Raw genomic sequence first — 18,816 nt, 5'->3', positions numbered from 1 at the left:
GCCCAAAAATCGAGGAAAGCTGACCACTTAAGTGTGAGGGTGGCTCATACTGGTCCTAAATAGTTTAAACATGCTTCCTGCACTCAGTGCTGCACATACAAGATAGCTGGTCAGATGTAAATACTTGTTCAAGTACAAAATAGCAAGTATATATATCAAAAAAGTTGCCTAGGAAAATTTAAACTGGTGCAAACACTTAAATGTAAGTAATAGTACAAGACATCAAAAATAAATTCAGAATTCAAAGGCTGTAAATAGCATTTAAATATTTGTAAGCCTTTCTGTAGGTCATACAATGTTAAGAAGGAAGCAGCTCAAAGTTTGATAGCTGGCAAACTGATTTCCAAAAGGCATTCAGTAAGATGTCACTCAAAAATTTAATACACAATATAAGAGCTTATGCAGTTGGGGGCAATATATTAGCAAAGATAAAAGATTATTTAAAAGACTGGAAGCAAAAGAGTAGGCGTGTAAATGGGGCATTTTCAAGTTGGCAGACCTCAACTATTTATGATCCATATCAATGATTTAGGTGAAGAGTTAGTAAGCAATGTATCTAAGTTTGCTGATGATACAAAGGTAGGTAGAAATGTAAGCTGTGAGGCGAATAGTGAGGCTGAACAGAGATATAGACAGGTTAAGTGAGTAAATAAGATGGCAGATGGACTATAATGTGGAGAAGTGAGAGGCTATTCACTTTGGTCAAAAGAATAGAAAAGCAGAATATTTTTTAAAAGACATGAAACTTGTAAATACTGATGTTCATAGGGATTTTTGCTCATACAAGGATCACGGAAAGTTAGCATGTCAGTACAGCAAGCAATTAGGAAGGTAAATGGCATGTTGGTTTTTATTTCAAGGGTATTATTGTACAAGGGTAAAGGAGTATTGCCACAAAAATACTGTGTACAATTTTGGTCTCCATACTTAAGGAAGGATATACTGCACTGGAGTTGGTAGAGCAAAGATTCGCTAGATTGGCCCCTGGGAGGAAAGAGGGGTTTAAGGCCTATGATGAGAGGCTGAGTAACTTGGGCTTATATTCTCTCTTAAAAGTCTAATGATGACCATGAAACCATTGTCGATTGTTGTAAAACCCATATGGTTCACTAATGTCCTTTAGGGAAGGAGGTCCATCATCCAGACAAGTGACTCCAGACACACAGCAATGTGGCTGACTCTTAAATGCCCTCTGAAATGGCCTAGCAAGCCACTCAGTTGTATCAAACCGCTACAAAGTCACAACAAAGGAATGAAACTGGACAGATCACCCGGCATTGACCTAGGCACCGGAAACGACAATGGCAAACTAGCACAGTCATTGTGGAGACAAAGCCCTGCCTTCACAATGAGGATGCCCTCCATCATGTTGCATAGAACTACCACCGTACTAAATGGGATAGATTTCGAACAGGTCTAGTAACTAGCATCCATCAGGTGCTTGAGATATCAGCAGCAGCAGAATTTTATTCAAATACAATCTGTAACCTCTTGGCCCAGCATAAAACCCACTCTACCATTACCATCAAGCCAGGGGATCAACCCTGGTTCAATGAAGAGTGCAGGAGCACATGTCAGGAGCAGCACCAGGCATACCTAAAAATGAGGTGTCAACCTGGCGAAGCTATAACACAAGACCAATTGTGTGCCAAACAGCATAAGCAGCAAGTGATAGATTGGGCTAAGGGATCCCACAACCAATGGATCAGATCTAAGCTCTGCAGATCTGCCACATCCAGTCGTGAATGTTGGTGGACAATTAAACAACTCATTGGTCGCGAAGGCTCCACAAATGATGGAGGAGACCAGCACATCGGTGCAAAAGCTAAGGCTGAAGCATTTGCCGACTGGGTAATCCATCTCGGCCTCCTCCAGAGGTCTCCAGAATCACAGATGCTAGTCTTCAGCCAATTCGATTCACTCCACGTGAAATCAAGAAACGGCTGAAGGCACTGGGTACTGCAAAGGCCCTGACAATATTCTGGCAATAGTACTGTTAAATCTTGTGCTCCAGAACTTGCCGCAGCCCTAGCCAAGCTCTTCCAGTACAGCTACAACACTGGCATCCACCCAGCTATGTGGATTGCCCAGGTATGTCATGTACACAAAAAGCAGAACAAATCCAACCTGGCAAATTACTGCCCCATCAGTCTACTCTCGATCATAAGTAAAGTAATGGAAGGGGTCATCAACAACACTATCAAGCGGCACTTGCTTAGCAAAAACCTGCTCACTGATGCCCAGTTTAGGTTCCACCAGGGCCCTTCAGCTCCTGACATCATTACATTCTTTGTTCAAAAGAACTGAACTCCGGAGGTGAAGTGACAGTGATAGTCCGTGACATCAAGGCAGCATTTGACCAAGTGTGTCATCAAGGAGTCCTAGCAAAACTGGAGTTAATGGGAATCAGGGCAAAAACTGGCTGCTGGTTGGAGTCATACCTAGCACAAAGGAAGGTTGTGGCTGTTGGAGGTCAGTCAGCTCAGCTCCAGGACATTACTGCAGGAATTCCTCAGCCCAACCATCTTCAGCTGCTTCATTAATGATCTTCCTTCCATCACAAGTTCAGAAGTGGGAATGTTCACTGGTGATTGCACAGTGTTCATCACCATTTGCGACTCCTCAGATAACGAAGCAGTCCACGTCCAAATACAGCAAGACCTGGACAATATCCGGGCTTGGGCTGACAAGTGTAAGTAACATTTGCGCGACACAAGTGCCAGGCAATGACTATCTCCAACAAAAGAGAATCTAACCATGCTGCATGATGTTCAAGTGCATTACTATTACTTAATCCCCCACTAACAACATCCTGGGGGTTACCATTGACCAGAAACTGAACTGGACTAGCCATATAAATACTCTGGTTACAAGGGTAGGTCAGAGGCTCGCAAACATGTGACAACTCACCTCCCGACTCCCCAAAGCCTGTCCGCCATCTACAAGGCGCAACTCAGGAGCATGATGGGTTACTCTGCACTTGCCTAGATGAGTGCAGCTGCCACAACATTCAAGAAGCTTGACACCATTCAGAACAAAGCAGCCCGCTTGATTGGCACCACATCCACAAACATTCAATCCCTCCACTACCAATGCACAGTAGTAGCAGTGTGTACCATCTACAAGGTGCACTGGAGGAATTCACCAAGGCTCCTTAGACAACACCTTCCAAGCCCACGACTGCTACTATCTAGGAGGACAAGGGCAGCCGATAGATGGGAACACCACCATCTGGAAGCTCCCCTCCAAATCACTCACCATGCGGACTTGGAAATATATCGTCGTTCCTTCACTGTCGCTGGGTCAAAATCCTGGAACTCCCTACCTAACATCACTGTGGGTGAACCTACACCACATGGACTGCAGCGGTTCAAGAAGGCAACTCACCACCACCTTCTCAAGAGCAACTAGGGATGGGCAAAAAATGCTGGCCCAGCCAGCGAACTCCACATCTTGTGAACGAATGAAAAAAATCATAATACTACATCTGGAGATGTCTGTGCATGATATATGTGAAATATGCAACTTTAATACTATGTTTCTTTTAGCACATTTAACTCATTGGTTTCTGGTCACACTGGGCCTTTCCTAAGTCATCTAAGTGTTGATGATGGTAAGATTAGCAGTTAATATCCTGCATGCTCAGAAAATAAGAGCAAGATATTGGCCCAATTTGCATGCTGCTAGCTAAAACAAAATTTTAGTAATAAAATTAATAAAGGATAACAATGCCTGTAAAACATATTGGAGGATAGGCATGATGTGAAATTTTTTATTTTACAATTAAGTCTTTTTTCCAAACTACTTAAAAAAATTCAAAATCCAAATGGTAAAAACTCAAAGAATTCTAAAATAATTGAAACATATAGAAAGAGTTGAAAAATACAAGATATTTAGGCATTTAGATGCTCTGAGGTCATTCGAATTGGGCACTTTGCCATCTTTTGTGTTAAAATAATTATTGTTTAGCAACTAACATAAATCAAAGGTGACTAACAAAGTAAATTCCAATCTATTACATATATTTATACCAGAGCACTTCACACCAGTCGAATTAGGTTGCAGTTCTGAGTGTTTGTCAAACAGCTAAACAATTCTGACATAACTCTTTACTTATGTTATCTATGTGGTCATTTGTTTATTCTGGTAATTTCTGCTATGATCTTTACATTCATTCTTCAAGCTCCAGTTACTATCTCTTACGATACTTTCAGCTCTCCTAAGTTAAGACCATGATCTACCCCAACATTTCTTACTCCAAATCATTCCCTCCATTGCCTCTAAAATATTGAATATCTTCCTCAGTCTTGCCCACCTACGAGAATCTCAAGCTTTTGAAATCCAAACTTGACAGTTTAATGACTATTTTTAAAATTAATTTGGCCCTGAAATCACACCACAAAATAATAATGAATCAGTTTGAAATTCCTTCTTCTGCTAATTAACCCAATCTATCCCATGGTACAAGCTTGAGGCCTTTTGATTCTCTCAAATTTTCTTCAATCTCAGTCGTGTCCGGCATTTCAAGCTTTGGGTTTCTCATTCTTTTTAAAAAAAGGATTGATTATTCAAGCTAATTTATAAATGAAAAGATTCATTTCATCATCAAAATTTAATTTGATTTACTGACAATCCAATAACAATATCTGAGTAACATGATTGAAAAATGGTATTTATTGCTCCAATCTGACTTGGCCTGACTCCTTATTCCATTTATTTCCCCTTTACTTACCTATGCATCTTGAACCATCTGCAGTGGGTAGGTACCCATGATGACACTTGCAAAAGTAACTGCCAATTGTGTTGGAGCATTCACCTCCATGACATATGCCAGGAATAGTAGCACACTCATCAACATCTAAACAATAAAAGAGTTCAAAGTTAGTAAAATAAATGAAATTTTAACCTGCTGCATCATTTAAATATCTAGTTTTTTTAAAACAAAAACAGAATTACCTGGAAAAACTCAGCAGGTCTGGCAGCATCGGCGGAGAAGAAAAGAGTTGACGTTTCGAGTCCTCATGACCCTTCGACAGTTCTGTCGAAGGGTCATGAGGACTCGAAACGTCAACTCTTTTCTTCTCCGCCGATGCTGCCAGACCTGCTGAGTTTTTCCAGGTAATTCTGTTTTTGTTTTGGATTTCCAGCATCCGCAGTTTTTTTGTTTTTATCTAGTTTTTTTACCCTGTTGATAACAACTGGAGTAATTGTCACTGATATAATTCATCCAGTCTCCAACTATTCTTACTCAATCCTCATCAAAAACAGCCAACCCTTAAGCATATCCACATTCTTATGCATCAAAACTTAACTTTACTAATATAGTGAATAGGATGTAGAAAACCTGAAAGCTAATGAGCTCCCCTTATGGTTTAAACTGAAAATAACAGAGAATACAAACAACGGACGGGATTTTCCATACCCACCCACCGCAAGTCAATGGACTTCTGGTTGGGGCTCTGCCTCGCCCACAGTGGGTGCCGCCCGCAATGGGGCCAGAAAATCCCAACCTATATATTCCTGGTGCCAATCAAGCCAGTTTTGAAACTAGATTTACATAGGTGATCTCAAATGACACTCAGCCTTGGGGCACAAGCACATGATTACTTAACAATAGAGTTTGTGTTTGAATTCTCGTACTGAATTTTATTGAATATTTGACATTCCCTTAGATATTAATGACTTATATATTTGACACTCCCTTATATATTAACACCACAGAATCATCTAGAGTTATTTAAATTGGCAGCCTGTTCAACATTACTAAATATTTCTACTTTGAAAGCAGGCTCAGTTTTCTCCTAATCCCCACTCTCCACCATGTTGCCCCCAAAATCCTCCACCCTCCCCGCCAACCCCACAGTTTGGAAGTTTCAATATTAAGGTTGCCAATTCAAATAAAGTTCAAATGCAAAATACATAAAATCATTAGAATTATTGTTACCATATCATATTAGGCAATTACATGAGAACCATTGCAATACTTTGGTAAATCTGATCTCTAGCAATAATTCAAAGAACTTTTCAGCTATTATATGAAGCTTTCCAGGCAGGTTACAAAACCAAATACAATGATATTCACAGCACACTTTCTATCTGCATAGCAAGATTTAGTTTTAACACTTATAACGCGAATAATTTTATAGCACAGCTCTAAAGATGAAAATAGACATAGCTAATACTTGGCCAGAATTACTATCTTCTTTAAACAGTTGTTTGGCAGTACAGAACTCAAACATTGCTGAAAAAAGAGACGTTCTGTGCTTTTCATCTTGCACGCATCAGGACACTTCACAAGAATACCACTATAAGGGGAAAAAAACAATTTACAATGTACTTGAAGAGAGTGCTGATTGGTTGGCAAGTGGACTCTGATTGGCAGAAGTGTTACCATGGAGAACGCATGGTGACTAACAGTTAACTGCCAAGCATTGTATAAAATTTAAACCAGGCAGCTTGACTCTGAATGGTCAAGGCATTGCCCTGAGGAATGAATCAGCGAATGGCTGTCATTTATTTTATTTAGCTGAAACAGATGCAATATGTGTACATGTTCTTGTTACCTGCAAAGAACAGGGCCCTGTGCATTAAGTTATGTAGCTTCCGGTATATGCAAATGCATCACACTGCGAGCCTGACTGACAATCTTAAATTGGTTGTCAGCGTAATTTTTAGCAGAATGAGGATTATTTAGCGAATATTGTTCAATCGCAGAACCACATCTAATGTTGGACACTGTGTTTTGAGTTTTGCAAGCATGGGTAAAACGGGTATGTTCTGTTCGTTGCTCGTTGCAAGCAGCGGCTAAGGCATGATGTTTGATGTGATCTGCCAGTCGTTGGGACGTACGGCCTACATAGCATCACACTGGCACTGAAATTCATATACCACATTATTCATTTGTACGATGGGCAGAACATATTTTTGGCTTGACAGCAGCATCCTGATAGTGGCGGATTACACTCATGTTGCTACTACATAGTAGCAGCGTGAAATAGCCAGCTTCACCTGTTGTTCAAATTTTTGAGATACTTTGCCCCTCCAGGGTAATCTAACGTGGACTGGGCACTTTTCAGAGCTGAAGCTGATGGCCTTAGGCCCGTTCATGAATTTCTGTGATACATAGCACAAAATGATCTGAGCAGGGTAGCCATTATCCTATAGGATGCTTTTGACGTGCCCTATTTCAATATCAAGCTTGTATGGTGACCAAATATCTCAGGCCCTATTTACAGGGCTGCCGATAAGACTAATCTTATAGCAAGTGGAACTGCAAGAATCCCAACACATATATTGACCATTCAAGGGAGGCTCACAGTAGACTTTGGTAGAAGGCCCCATGGCAGATTTCTCAACTAGCATCCAACCAGACCATACCTGCAAAACCCAAAACACAGTGTCCAACATTATATGTGATTCCACAATGTTTGCTAATTTAATAAAAAAATCATTCAAGGGATGTGGGGTTCACTGGCTTGGCCAGCATTTATTGCTCATCCCTAACTGCCCTTGAGAAATGGTTTCTTGAACCACTGTAATCCAGGCTGTGTAGGTACACCCACAGTGCTGTTAGGGAGTTCCAGGATTTTGACCCAGCGACAGTGAAAGAACGGCGATAAATTTCCAAATCAGGATGTTAGAGGTCAGTCATCTCGATTCCAGGACAACACTGTATGAGTTCCTCAGGGCAGTACCCTAGGCCCAACTATCTTCAGTTGCTTCATCAATGACCTTGGTGAATGGCTTGGAGGGGAACTTCCAGGTGGTGGTGTTCCCATGTATCTGCTGCCCTTGTCTTTCTAGATGGTAATGATCATGGGTTTGGAAAGTGCTGCCTAAGGAGATTTGGTGTGTTTCTGCAGTGCATCTTGTAGATGGTACACACTGCTGCCACTGTGTGTCAATGGTGGAGGGGGTGAATGTTTGTGGATGGGGTGCCAATCAAGCTGGCTGCTTTGTCCTGGGTGGTGTCAAGCTTCTTGAGTATTGTTGGAGCTGCATTCAACCAGGAGAGAGTATTCCATCACACTCCTGACTTGTGCCTTATAAATTGTGGACAGGCTTTGGGGAGTCAGGAGGTGAATTACACACCACAGGATTCCTAGCCTCTGACCTGCTCGTATAGCCACAGTATTTATATGGCTAGTCCAGTTCAGTTTCTGGTCAACAGTATACCCCAGCATGTTGATACTGAGGGACTCAGCTATGGTAATGCCATTGAATGCCAAGGGGCGATGGTTAGATTCTCTCTTGTTAGAGATGGTCATTGCCTGGCACAGGTGCAGCGCAAATGTTACTTGCTGCTTGTCAGCCCGAGCCTGGATATTGTCCAGGTCTTGCTGCATTTGGACATGGACTGCTTCGGTATCTGAGTCGTCGCAAATGGTGCTGAACATTGTGCAATCATTAGTGAACATCCCCACTTCTGACCTTATGATGGAAGGAAGGTCATTGATGAAGCAGCTGAAGATAGTTGGGCCTAGGGTACTGCCCTGGGGAACTCATACAGTGATGTCCTGGAATCGAGATGACTGACCTCTAACAACCACAACCATCTTCCTTTGTGCTAGGTATGACTCCAACCAGCGGAGAGTTTTCCCCTTGATTCCCACTGACTCCAGTTTTGCTAGAGCTCCTTGATGCCATACTTGAGTCAAATGCTGCCCTGATGTCAAGGGCAGTCACTCTCACCTCATGATTTCAGCTCTTTTGTCCATGTTTGGACCAAGGCTGTAATCAGGTCAGGAGCTGAGGGGCCTGATACAACTGTGTGGCTCATTTCAGAGGGTGTTTAAGAGTCAACCAGGTAAGGACAGCAGATTTCCTTCCCTAAAGGGCTTGGTGAAACAGATGGGTTTTTATGACAAAGAACAACGGTTTCATGGTCATCATTAGACTTTTAATTCCAGATTTTTACTGAATTCAAATTTTGGGAATTCGAACATTACCCTAGGTCTCTGGATTACTGGTCCAGAGACAATACCACTAGGCCACCGCCTCCCCCCAATCAGTGTGCTAAGAATTACGCTGACAACCAATTTAAGATTGTCAGTCAGGCTTGCAGTGTGGCACATTTGCATGTACTGGAACCTACATATATTCTACACAGGACCCTGGTTTTTACAGTCAAAAAGGATGTGTACACACATTGTGCCTGTTTCAGTAAACAAAATAAGTAATAGCCATTTGCTGACTCATTCCTCAGGGCAATGCCTTGACCAATCAGGGTCAAGTTGCCTGATTTAAATGTCAAACGATGCTTGGCAGTTAACTGTCAGTAACCATCACTGGTGCATTCTCCATGGCAAGGCCTCAACCAATGAAAGTCCACTTGCCAACCAATTAGTACTCGCTTCATTTACAGTACAAATTGTTGTTTTCCCCTTATATTGGTATTCTTGCAAGTGTCCTGATGGGCACAAAATGAAAAGCTTCAACAGATCTCTTTATTCAGCAATATCTTAATCAATTTATGTTAAATATTTGACATTCTCAAGGGAAAGCTACACAATTGTGGAACACTACCATTTGTAGGTTCCAGTTGCCAGCACATATTTTTCCCTAAAAGCATTGCAGTGAGTTAATTATGCATTAACCCAAAATGGAAAGTTTCAGTGTCATTTTCTTTTAATTGTATTCCAGGGTCAGAAATGCTTTAATTACAACTTACAACAAAATCTGCTGATATGGAAGTCTGAAGCAAGTAAATCCTGGACTCAAGCACAGCAGTATACATGCTTATGAAGGCTCAACTTTATGCAGAATTTGCAGGACAGAAGCCGGTCATTTAGCTCAATATCAATGTAGCTCCAGTTAACAGTAGCCTAGCCATTGCAGTGCTAGAAGGAGTAACACCACACTGTTCATTTAATGATGCTCTGGGTCATTGCATTCTTAACTCAACTCTTTATAAACATGAGTTTCCCGAAGTTCAAATGAAATCAAAGCATATCTCTGGAGGAAGAGACGGAGGGGATGAAAGGAAATCTAGGGTTGAATGAACCTACAAGATGGTCCAATCTTTTATCTTTTCATTATGGCCTGATCTAAAACCAGACTAGTTACAAAACTTAACTACTGTATGTCATTAGGTGCTGTTTAAATAAAAAATCGGTAAATCAAAAATGCACAGGATTTTTTAAATCTTTTCTGGAAGGTGAACATTGCTGACATAGCCAGCATTTGTTGCCTATCCCTAATTGACCTTGAGAAGGTGGTGGTAAGTCACGTTCTTAAACCACAGCAGTCTATCTGATGTAGGTACACCCACAGTGCTATAAGGAAGAGACTTTGACCCAACAACAGTGAAAGGTTAGTTCCAAGTCAGGGTGGTGTGCAGCTTGGAGGGGAACTTGCAGGTGGTGTTCACATACATCTGTTACCCCTGTCCTTCTAGTGGTAGAGGTCACAGATTTGAAAGATGCTGTGAAAGGAGCCGTGGGGAGTTGCTGCTGTGATATTGATTGAGGGATGCCTTAGCTGCTTTTCTTCAAAATAGTTCTATGGGATCTTTAACGTCCACCTGATGGGGCAGACAGGGCTTCTGTTTAACAGAAGATAAAGAATGATTAATCCTACTCCCATTTCTTATGTTCAAAATACAGTACTCTATTTCATAGTGGCAGTTCTTTTAAAATTAAAAAAAAAAATGTTAAGTTCTCCCTCATTATTCAGGCTGCTCCAGTGACACCAAAGAGGAACATTTTAAAATAATTTCAACACTAAAGACTGCATATTGAATTTAGTTTATTTAATGCAGAAAAATGCTCTGGTTTATATGAATTCCATCTGTCCCATATAATTGCCTTAACTTTGCTTTTATCAACATCCATATTTTGTTAAAGCAATTTCCTGGAATACAGAATACCAGTAATTATCACTAACAACTATAACAGACAATAATATTGTTATGTATAGGCTTATCTAGGTAGTTTATTTTAATAAGGGAGATTCAACATTATCATTCCCTTTAAAATCAGTTATAAAGAACTCTTCCCATGTTAAGTATATCATAATTTTTGCTTTTAAAGTTCAATAATGAGTACTGATGACAAAGGGTAACAATTTAGATACTAAGTTGCAAAGTGCAAGAAACCTGATTTACTATTAATTAAACAAGCCTATTTTTATATGGTTTGATCATCATTTATGCTATTTACCCATTATACACCCAATTCACAGAAGGGTATTACATAAATCAGGGATTATGGGTTACAGATCCCTGCACTGGCTAATTGAGATATATGGCAAGTGATAGGAATCACTATCCCTTATGACTTCTTTAACAAAATTATACTTGCATTTATAAAATGCCCTTTCAAGTCAAAATGCCTCAAAGCACTCCAATTAATTTCTTTGGAATGCAGTGACTGCTGTATAGACAAAATGTATAAGATAGGCAGTAGCTTTCAGGACTACTTTGACAATTTAATTTTAAAATTTATTTTATGAATAAAATAACTTGCATTTATATAAAGTCTTTAACATAGTGAAATGTCACAAAGTGATTCGCAGGAACATTATCAAATAACATTTGACACTGATCATACAATGAAATATTCGGGCAGCTGGACTGAACAAAGCGGTAGGTTTTAAGGAGCATCTTAAAGGAGGAGGGAAATATAAAGCAATGATGGAAAACAGGACTTTGTGTGAATCAGGATACAGGCAGCAGATTTTTGGCTGCACTCAAGTTTATGTAGTTTGGAGGATAGGAGGCCAGCCCAGGGAGGCACTGGCACATTCAAGTTGAGATCAATAAAGACATGGATGAGGTTGGATCAGCAGCAAATGAACTACGGCAGATTTGAGTGATGTTGTGGAGGTGCAAGTGCCAGAAATGACTGATATCTATTCCTCAGCAGGACAGGATCCCAGCTGTATCAAATTGCAGAAACCTGGTAGACTCTTTTAACATGTTTTTATGCATATGTCCATTATCAAACGGAAAAAAACAAAATTCAAATGAAAAACAAGACAATGATTATAGGACTGAATAACAAATCAAGAGCAATGGTGTCACAATAAACTAGAAACCACAACAGCCAACAATCAAGAAAAGGAAAATATGTTAATGACGTACATATGAAATATCCACTCTCAGAGAGCATCCTCCAATAAAAGCACTGAGACTAAGAGTTCTGTTTTCAAAGCTTGTGGCTAACCTTTTACTAATCTTGTGCCAGTTATTCATTTGGTTGTTAAACACTGGAATGTCATCATCAGTAAATATGAAAATATAATAAAAGCCTCATTGTCAGGACCAAAAGCAGCTGGAGATATTTCACAAGCATTAAACACTTAGGGCAGAATTCTATCAGTGGCTCACCATTCCTGATGGCTGAACTGGAAGTGTGTGCCACTTCTGCTCTCTTGCTTTCTCCTGTTTCCTTTGTGATTACAATTAAAATTTAAAGTGCCGGTGCCACACATGGGAGACACGTGCGATTCCAGAATTTTTCAGTGGTGCCGTCATCTGACAATGCTGCATCTATGAGCAAGCTATAAAAGAGCCTCCTGGCCAACAAGGCAGCTCTGCACCATAGCCACAATTTTCTGCCCAACTCGATGCCATTAACATAACACTTATTGAGAGCAAAAAGGTGTTTTTTTTTCCAAATTTAAATTTCATTTGTAAAAGTTTCCCATTACATTAGTTTCACTTTATTCATGTTTGCATCATCGTTATTTGTTGTGACTTGCTTAGTCAGAGAGCTGAATGCACTGGCATGTCTCATGGTTGTCACACACTGGTGGTTATAGGGGAATTAGGGAATTTTTTTTTATTGTGGATGAAACAATGTTTTTTTTTGGTCAGTCTCTATTGAATGTTCATGTTAGTGTCAAGTGCTGTACTCACTATTCTGTGGGAAATGACTGAACTTGCAAACTAAGCTGGCACTCCCTTCTATGCATTTCAATGGACATTGTTCAAGATTACTCTCAGCAGCACTAATTTAAATGTTGTAGGGAAGAACTGTAAAGATCTGCCTGCCAACACCCTGAGATGGACCCTCATTTTCTTACCTTGACAGATTGCCCATTACACCCAAGATGCCAGGCCCTTCCTACTTCACTCCTCCATGCACCCAAGCTCATCCTCTCTCCTTCCTTGGATCCCTCTTCCACTCCACCTTGCACCTGAATCCCAACTTTCAAGCCCATCCCCCTCATCCCAACACACTTTTCAGTCCCAAGCCTTCATGCAAGCTGCTATTCTCCTGCTCCCCTTCCTTACAAGTAAAACAAAAATCTTCCTTGCAATATTAAATCATTGCAATAGGGTAAAAGTTCCACCCTGCAGTAAAAGTCCCTATGTTCACACATGATCCCTGAGTGAAGGAGTGTTCTGGAGTGCACTGACAGTGGCAGGAAAGAACTGAAAAGGTGGCTAGTTCTGGTATGTCTATGCAGTACAAAAGAGCCCAGAGACAAGGGTTTTGTAGATTTTATTAAGTAAATTTAACCTGGTCCCTATATATTCCCTTTCCATCAAAGGAAAGTGGCAACTGATGCTAGAAAGTTGCTCCTGGTGATGCTGCTTGCAAACAGGCCAACCTGTGAAGCATAATTATATCTCCATATTCTGGTCCCTGAATCGATTAAGTCTGTTATGGGAGTTTATGGCAATAGGCAGCATTTAGTCTAAAAGGGAACTATATTCGATCTTATTGATAGTTTGTATTCCATTGCCACTGTCCAACAGACCAAGTAACATCTGGTTACAGCTTCGGAGAACATATGCTAAGCAACACTGCTAAGACATTTATTTTATCATCCTAGGGACAGAGAGTTGGCATACTGAGAAGGTAGTTTCCCACTGGCAGCAATAAATTAGGGATTACAGGGAAGGTAGCACAGTGATAATGTTACTATACTAGAACCCATAGGCTTGGACTATTGCTCCAGGGATGCGAATCCAAACCCCATCATGGCAGGTGGGCAAAGTTAAATTCAATTATTTAATAAATCTGGAACAAAAAGCTAGTCTCAGTAATGACGATTGTGAAACGAGCAGACGGTCATAAAAAACCTAACTGGTTCCCTAACGTCCTTTATGGAAGGAAATCTGCCATTCTGACCTGGTCTAGGTTAAACAGCAGTGTGGCTCACTCTTAGCTGCCTTTGAAATAGCCTAGCAAATCGCTTAATTGTAGCAAACCAAAACAGAAAGGTTGCAGTTCAAGGCAGCTCACCGTCATCTTCAAGAGGAATTAGGGTTAGCCAATAAATGCTGGCTTTGCCAGCCATGTTCACATCCCAACAGAGAATTAAAAAATTACTTTGAAATCTGTAATTGAATTAATTACAATAACAGAGTAGTGACTTTTATACCTTACAATCCTTGATTACTTGGGAAGTAAAGACTAATTGCTTGCATATTTTCCAGAACTGTGGGTATGTTATACCAGAGGGAGATGTTTTTTTATTCATTCATTCATGGGATGCGAGCATCACTGGCTAGGCCAACAGCAGGGAATTGAGAAGGCACTTCTGTACCTAGAGAGCAGTAAGAACGTAGAACAGGAGCGATTGAAGCAAACAGTATAGATGTATCTGCATGGAAGCAAGAAAAGTATTTGAAAGAGAAGGGAATAGAGGGGTATATGCTGATAACAGTTAGGTAAGGAAAGATGAGAAGAAGCTCAAGTGGAGCCTAAGCACCAGCATGCATTAGTTGGGCCATTTGGCCTGATTCTTTGCTGTGTATTCTATGTAAAAGAGCCAATGGCAAGTGGTACGTTATTGCTATCATATTCCACAACTTTTTAATATCCATCTATATTACTAAGAATGTTTTTGTAGCAGTTGAAATCCTTCCCAACCAGCAATGGATTTTAAATCGTGCTCATCTTTCTTAATTCTTATTTTTTATCTTATTTTATTGCGAAAAGAGCAAGCCAAGCTGTATTTTTTAATAAAGGAGAACATTTTCACAATTTCAAGGATTGGAGAATTTATTGATACTAATAGGTGCAAATTCAAACTAGAGATGAAAAGAACACAATTGCTGCATGATTTTTGTAAGGAGTAGACAAAAAGGTTACATGTTGACAACAGTACAGATGACATCATGATTGTTTTTTTTTAAACAAGACCAGTATTTATTCCCCAGAAATCAATCAGATGGAGTTCAACCTCTTCGTGTGGAGTGAATGTGTAATGGAGAAGAATTTACACCAGTTAATAATTTAAAAATATTGGCTAAACATCTTAACATTTAAAATGCTATCTTAAAGCTTTCCCTTGATTAAAACCAGAGTGTTATTTGAAATGTCAAGTCATCCTTATTGCCAGACTCAGCAGGAGTAACCTTAGTTAAATAATATACCATTACTTTTTTTAATCTAACAATTCCAAGACAGTAAACTATCTCTTCTAACGATTATCTGTTTCATTCAATTCTTTAATGTTAAGTGGCAAATGTTCCAATTATAACAACTTTGAGTTTTCAACTTGAAGCAAACAGTTCAAATGTTCCACTTCGAAGCATTAGACTTTAATAAATGCAGTTACAAAGCCAAGAATTCTAATCTAGAGAGGAAAAGAATTAATCTATCTTCCACTATTTGCATCCACTAAAGGCTTTTAATTTAATTCTCAGTTAACAATGGCTAATCAGCACATGAAATTCATTGGTATGTATGGGTTATATAATAGAATATTGCTTACATACATGGCAATTTGTTATGTGCTCAATTATACTGATGGTCTGCCTTTCTGGAACTGCTCTTGACCATCCCAACCACCTTCACCACCATCACAGTCAATCCGCACTTTTAAGAACTCCTGAATTTGTCAGGTTTGAAGCAATAAATTCTGAATTAACATGTGATAGCACTGAAACAAACCATCAATGGGTGAGGGGGAATAGCGTCGATTTGCACAATTATACAATCTGCACACCAGATAAGAACAGTGGAAGAGAGAGTTTACTTAATTGATAATAACATGTTTTTGTAACCAGACAGAAATGTTTGTGATGTACAATGTTTACTGCAGTATAAAGCTATTTATACAGCTGCTGTATCTCCCAAGATAACGGACAAATCACTGAAGGACTGACTGTTCCATCACAATCAAAGCTTGTACTTCTTTTAAGTATTAGACTTCTGCAATGGTAGCATTCATGATATTTGCAATCACACTCAATGTATTGAATAAACCACTCATCATCATAATATAGTCAAATATTCTACTAATAATAATAGGATCTTAATTTTAATACAAGCTTTATACGCACGGTACGGAAGATGAGACACTCTTATACCTAATTACAATTGACTAACTTTATTCTGCTGGAGGCAAATAATTTTGGCATGCAGGTATGTACATAAACAGAACAGAAATACTTAGGATTGATAAGATGGACAGTGTGATTGATGCAGGAGGAGCCTGTTATTGAGACAATTGTGTTGATTATATTCAAAAGTTATATATCCCTCCAAAGTGCCACATGCACTATTAAAATGCATTATTAAATAATAATCTAATCAGATCAGTGTGGGGAGGAGAGGAGGAGGTTACATAAATAGCTGAAGATTGCAAAACACAGGGAAAACTGGAGGAGGAGAAAGGCAAATATATCTAGAATTCTGAAACAACATTGAAGCCAATGATGGCTAAACTGAATAAACATTGAGCGAGCAGGCCAGAAGCAGGACACTCAAAGAAACTCATGAGGTTTAGAACCAATTAGAAATTGCTTTTTTGATATTAGTAAAATAACTGACAAATTCAAATGATTGGTAACCTGCTGGCATTGAACAAGAATACTGAATTACAAGAGGCTAAGCAAAGGGGAGCTAAAGCATGAAAGACAAAGAACAATTAATCCAAATACACAAATTAGCACAGGGCAGAACAGTTGACAACAGCTTGTAATAGGTTAACAAGGCCTAAAGGGGCCAGAGGACACCAACCCAACTCCTGCATCCTCAGGCATCCTTTGATACTCTCCCTCACCCCTCCACATTGGGTTTTCTTTGACCTCTAATTCTCTTCTATCTTCCCACCAACCTCTAACCCTGCTCTACCTCCCTGCTTCCTTCCCTTCCCAACATCTAATCTACTCTGTCTCCTCTGCCTCTTACCCCTGACTTCTAACCTTAATCTTTCTTTTGTCTTTAATCCAGCGGTGCCCATCCCACCCTATGATATCCTGTTCTGACCTCTGGCATTGCAGTCACCCTTTGTACAATTACTTCCTGGGGTGGAATTGTGGTGGTAGAGAATACAATTTGGATATAATCCAGGTACACAGGGTTTCAGCCTCACTTAAACTGCATCTCCAGAATACAAATGTTTCTAACGTTTACACTATTCAGGTCAAGTCAGCACTGTGGCTATCCTGAGAATTCCAGCAAAAGTGCCCAATAGCCCCAATGGAATATACATCTGCTGAGAGCCAGAATAGGTCTTATTTCAGGTATAGTGATGGCCATAATAGGGAACAATCCATTTGAAGTCCACATCCTGGCCTTTCTTTTCCACCAAACCTCTAACCCCAGCTCATTATATTTTGATGACCCTTGAAACTGAGTGAAAAAAATCATACCTCAGTCTTCAACCAATCTAGATCTGAGGCTCTCTTCCAAGTAGTGTGTTGCTCTGTGTTTCTGATAGTCTGCAGGGCAACCACTGTGCCAATACAGAAATGGGTGCCTCTCCCCATTATTTAAACAACACTCTCCCTAGGCTGCTGGATAGGGTAATTAGCAGGTGAAAGCAACACGCAGGAGTTCCATTACCACACTTTCACTGGGGCAACAATGCTTCGGCATTTTTAGACGAAAACTATTTTTTTTAAAATCCCCTGAAATTTAGAGTTCTAAAGAGTTATGTTTGACTCAAGACATTAACTCTGTTTTTCTCTTCACAGGTGCTGCCAGGCTAGCTAAGTATTCCCGGCACTGTCTGTCTTTATTTCAGATGCCCAGCATCTGCGGTATTTTGCTTTTATACCCCTAAAATTTCTTTGGTACAGAGATGAACTTCTGCTGAGTACAGTCTATACCAAGTAGCCATCTCTCATGTATGAGGTTTAAGAGGGAACAGCAGATTTTTTAACAGAATAGGGGCCTTAAAGCCAAGCAGTAACCAGTCCTTAACCAGCATCCATATATGGTCTTTCGATTATAGGCAATTTAAGGGAGGCAGTTGAGAGATAGTTGGGGAAAGCAAGCGGAACAAGTGGGAAAGTACTAAAAAGAATATTCTACAAATATATCATTAGAGAGGTTTTAAATGTGAGATTGGACATGAGAAACATTGTACTACACAAAAGGCAAGTATCAGAATAGTTAGTTAAGCAACAGAAAGTAGGGCAAAAATATTGGGGTCTGATAGAATAAATCAAGAATCCTAAGGAAAGAAACTGAAAAAATAAAGGAGGCTTTAGAAATGGTAGCCTGTATTTCTGCTGAATCAGGCCGAGTCTGGAGGTCTTTAAAAACGGGGGGCAGGACAAGGTTCCAGATTTCCGCTCCCATTCCCATTCCTGGAAATTTTCACCAATGCAGGATAATGGTGCGGGTAGTGAACCAACATGTTGCACTCCCACTTTTGCTGGCTCCTTGCAAGGGTGGACATTTTAAACCACGCCCCACCCCCACCTACAACTTTAGTGAAGTCATTCTCGGGCCACTTTTGTAAGCAGACGTGGTCCATGGTCTCTCTGAGACGTTGTGAACCACAGGGAATGCCAGTCCTGAGTCTTCAACCCAAAAAAAACAGGAATTCAACATACTTATTGAAATACACTGACAGCTTTATAAGAAGGTAAGAGGGACAATCAATCACAGCCATTCATAGTTT

General features: G+C 40.0%; 1 protein-coding gene across 1 annotated transcript in view; it reads right to left on the bottom strand.

Annotated features, from left to right (window-relative positions):
- LOC121272136 (fibrillin-1-like) overlaps positions 1-18,816 on the bottom strand; it is a 639,088-nt gene that overhangs the window by 449,898 nt on the left and 170,374 nt on the right. Inside the window, exon 8 of the mRNA XM_041178628.1 lies at positions 4,733-4,858. Within this exon, the coding sequence (XP_041034562.1) occupies positions 4,733-4,858 (126 nt within the window). The remainder of the gene's footprint in view (positions 1-4,732; positions 4,859-18,816) is intronic.

Source organism: Carcharodon carcharias, chromosome 32, assembly GCF_017639515.1.
Source record: "Carcharodon carcharias isolate sCarCar2 chromosome 32, sCarCar2.pri, whole genome shotgun sequence".
In the NCBI taxonomy this organism is placed as follows: Eukaryota; Metazoa; Chordata; class Chondrichthyes; order Lamniformes; family Lamnidae; genus Carcharodon; species Carcharodon carcharias.
The sequence above is the reverse complement of the archived record's forward strand: the minus strand, read 5'-3'. Positions and strand labels throughout refer to the sequence as shown.